Consider the following 2,297-nt stretch of genomic DNA (forward strand, 5'->3'; position numbering starts at 1 on the left):
TTTCAAGTGAGCCGTTTACATTTTCACTTTTTGAGTTCATACAATGTTTACTTCCTGCTCAGGTTCTTCTCTGTGTCGGTAACACGAGAGTCAGCGGAGACCAAATCAAGTGTCAAGTGTTTTGTTTGGACACATTGGTGATGTGGTTCAGAGGTGGGAAGTAGTGGAGTAGGCCTTACAAATTATTCGTTACTGTACTTAAGTACATTTTTCTGGTATCAGTACTTTACTCCACTACTTATTTTTCTGACGACTTTTAACTTTTACTTCTTACATTTTTAACACAAATACCTGTACTTTCTACTTCTCTCATTTTCCAAACAGGCTGGTTCCTTTAGTTTGAATGTGTGTTTGGTGGCGTGATCCTTATTATTTAGAGTCATTGCGTGCCTATTGATTTGAACACGATCCGTGTATCCATCATTTCCTGGTCTTCTCTAAAGAAGAGGGACCAATGAAAACGTTGTCATGTTGCCGTTGTTCACCATGGAAACATTCATTAGCTAACAATTACATTATTGTTCTATTAATATAAAGGGAGGTCAGGTACTCTTTAAAACAGCTGCTAGTTATGGGTACTTTTTACTGAAGTACATTTCAAAGCCTCTTTACTTTGACTTGAGTAAAGAAGTTTAGTCAGTACTTCTACTTTCACCAGAGTATTTTTAAACACAAGTATCTGTACTTCAACGTGTGTGTGTGTGTGTGTGTGTGTGTGTGTGTGTGTGTGTGTGTGTGTGTGTGTGTGTGTGTGTGTGTGTGTGTGTGTGTGGTGCAGGGTTAGCACTGGCTGCTCCTCATCAGGACATTTTCTCCGGGCTGTGGGGGTATAACAGCGTTCTCTCCTGCATTGCCATCGGGGGGGTCTTCTATGTGCTCACGTGGCAGACACATCTCCTGGCTGTACTCTGTGGTAAGGTCTGCAAACACTGCGAGCGTTTTCCTCCTTCAGAAGTGTTTGTGAATAAAAAATGCGTTTCTCTTTCAGCACTTTTCTGCGCTTACATGACTGCAGCGGTGTCAAAGCTCATGTCTGTGGTAAGTAGGATCATTTCTTCTTCTGGTGATATCATGACTTTAAGACCACTTTCTCATACATAAATATAATTACAAAAAATGTGGTTGAAATGTTACAAAATGCAATAAAAAGAAATCAATAAAAAAATGCAATAAAATAATTACATTAAAAACATTTATATGAAAGTAAAAAAAAAATTAAAATGTTTAAAAGTTAAGAAATAAAGAAAGTAGAATATAAAAACTATAAAAACTATATATAATAAAAAAAATTACATATTTCAAATACAAGATTTAAAAATATAAATAATAATTAAAAAAAATTGAATTAATAAATACAACTTATATAATTGTGTGTGCTTAACCTGTGTCATTAAAAACCTTTCTAAATATATTCTGATCGCCCAAATATCCCTCTCTCCTCTGACGTCTCCTTTCAGCTGGCGTTACCCGCTGGCACGTGGTCGTTCAGCCTCTCGACCCTCATCTTCCTCCTCATGTCCTCTGAGATCCGGGCCGTGTGCAGACTGCCTCTCTCTGCGGTCTCTCACCCCGAGGAGAACAGGAGACGGCTAAAGGAGAACGAGAAATCTGAGCAGAGTCGACAGGAGGAGAGGAGGGAGAACGGAGGAACACGATGGTGGTGGGTCTGACCCCCAGTGTATCTGTGTGATCTTTATTGGGATCCCCATTAGCACTAAAGCATGAGCATTGGCTATTCTGGGGTCCTCACACACACAAAACATAAATAAACATACATAAAACAAAACAGCTCGTCATTTCATGCAGTTTACAGTACTATATGATGTGAAAACTAAAATGGTCATTCAATCTTAGCCATCATAAGGCCAAACAAAATACATACATAATACTTACATACTGACGTCTAGGAGAGTTGAACTGTGGGATGGTAAGCCTCTTTTTAGTGGCTCCTTGTGGCTTTGCCTAAAACAACATGGCAATTCAATGAGAAAATTGTTATTTCTCTAACATTTTACTTGTTATGTGGCATTTTTGTACTCCTTAAGTGGTTCTTATAGTCTCTAAATGCCAAAATATGTATCATGCACAGTAAATAAACATGTTTTCCCACATTTAAGTCAACTGAAATGTCCCTTACATAGCCTTCCTACATCTACCTACCCTTTCCTCTAAATCAGGGGAGTCAAACACAATTTCATAGCGGGCCACATCAGCATTATGGTTCCACTCAAATTGCCGGTTGTAACTTTAAGACTATATAAAAATACATATATAAATATATCATATATATAAAATAA

At 37.8% G+C, this 2,297-nt stretch overlaps 1 protein-coding gene across 1 annotated transcript; it reads left to right on the forward strand.

Moving 5' to 3' along the window:
* Positions 1 to 783: 783 nt before the first annotated feature.
* On the forward strand, positions 784 to 1,743 carry LOC104943970 (urea transporter 1-like). The gene is made up of 3 exons (XM_010769438.1): positions 784 to 913; positions 989 to 1,038; positions 1,458 to 1,743. The coding sequence occupies exons 2-3, from the start codon at positions 1,006 to 1,008 to the stop codon at positions 1,668 to 1,670; spliced, it is 246 nt and encodes an 81-aa protein (XP_010767740.1). The 5' UTR covers positions 784 to 913; positions 989 to 1,005; the 3' UTR covers positions 1,671 to 1,743.
* Positions 1,744 to 2,297: the final 554 nt, after the last annotated feature.

The sequence above is a fragment of the Notothenia coriiceps genome, unplaced genomic scaffold (assembly GCF_000735185.1).
Source record: "Notothenia coriiceps isolate Sejong01 unplaced genomic scaffold, NC01 NC01_scaffold00007291, whole genome shotgun sequence".
NCBI lineage: Eukaryota > Metazoa > Chordata > Actinopteri > Perciformes > Nototheniidae > Notothenia > Notothenia coriiceps.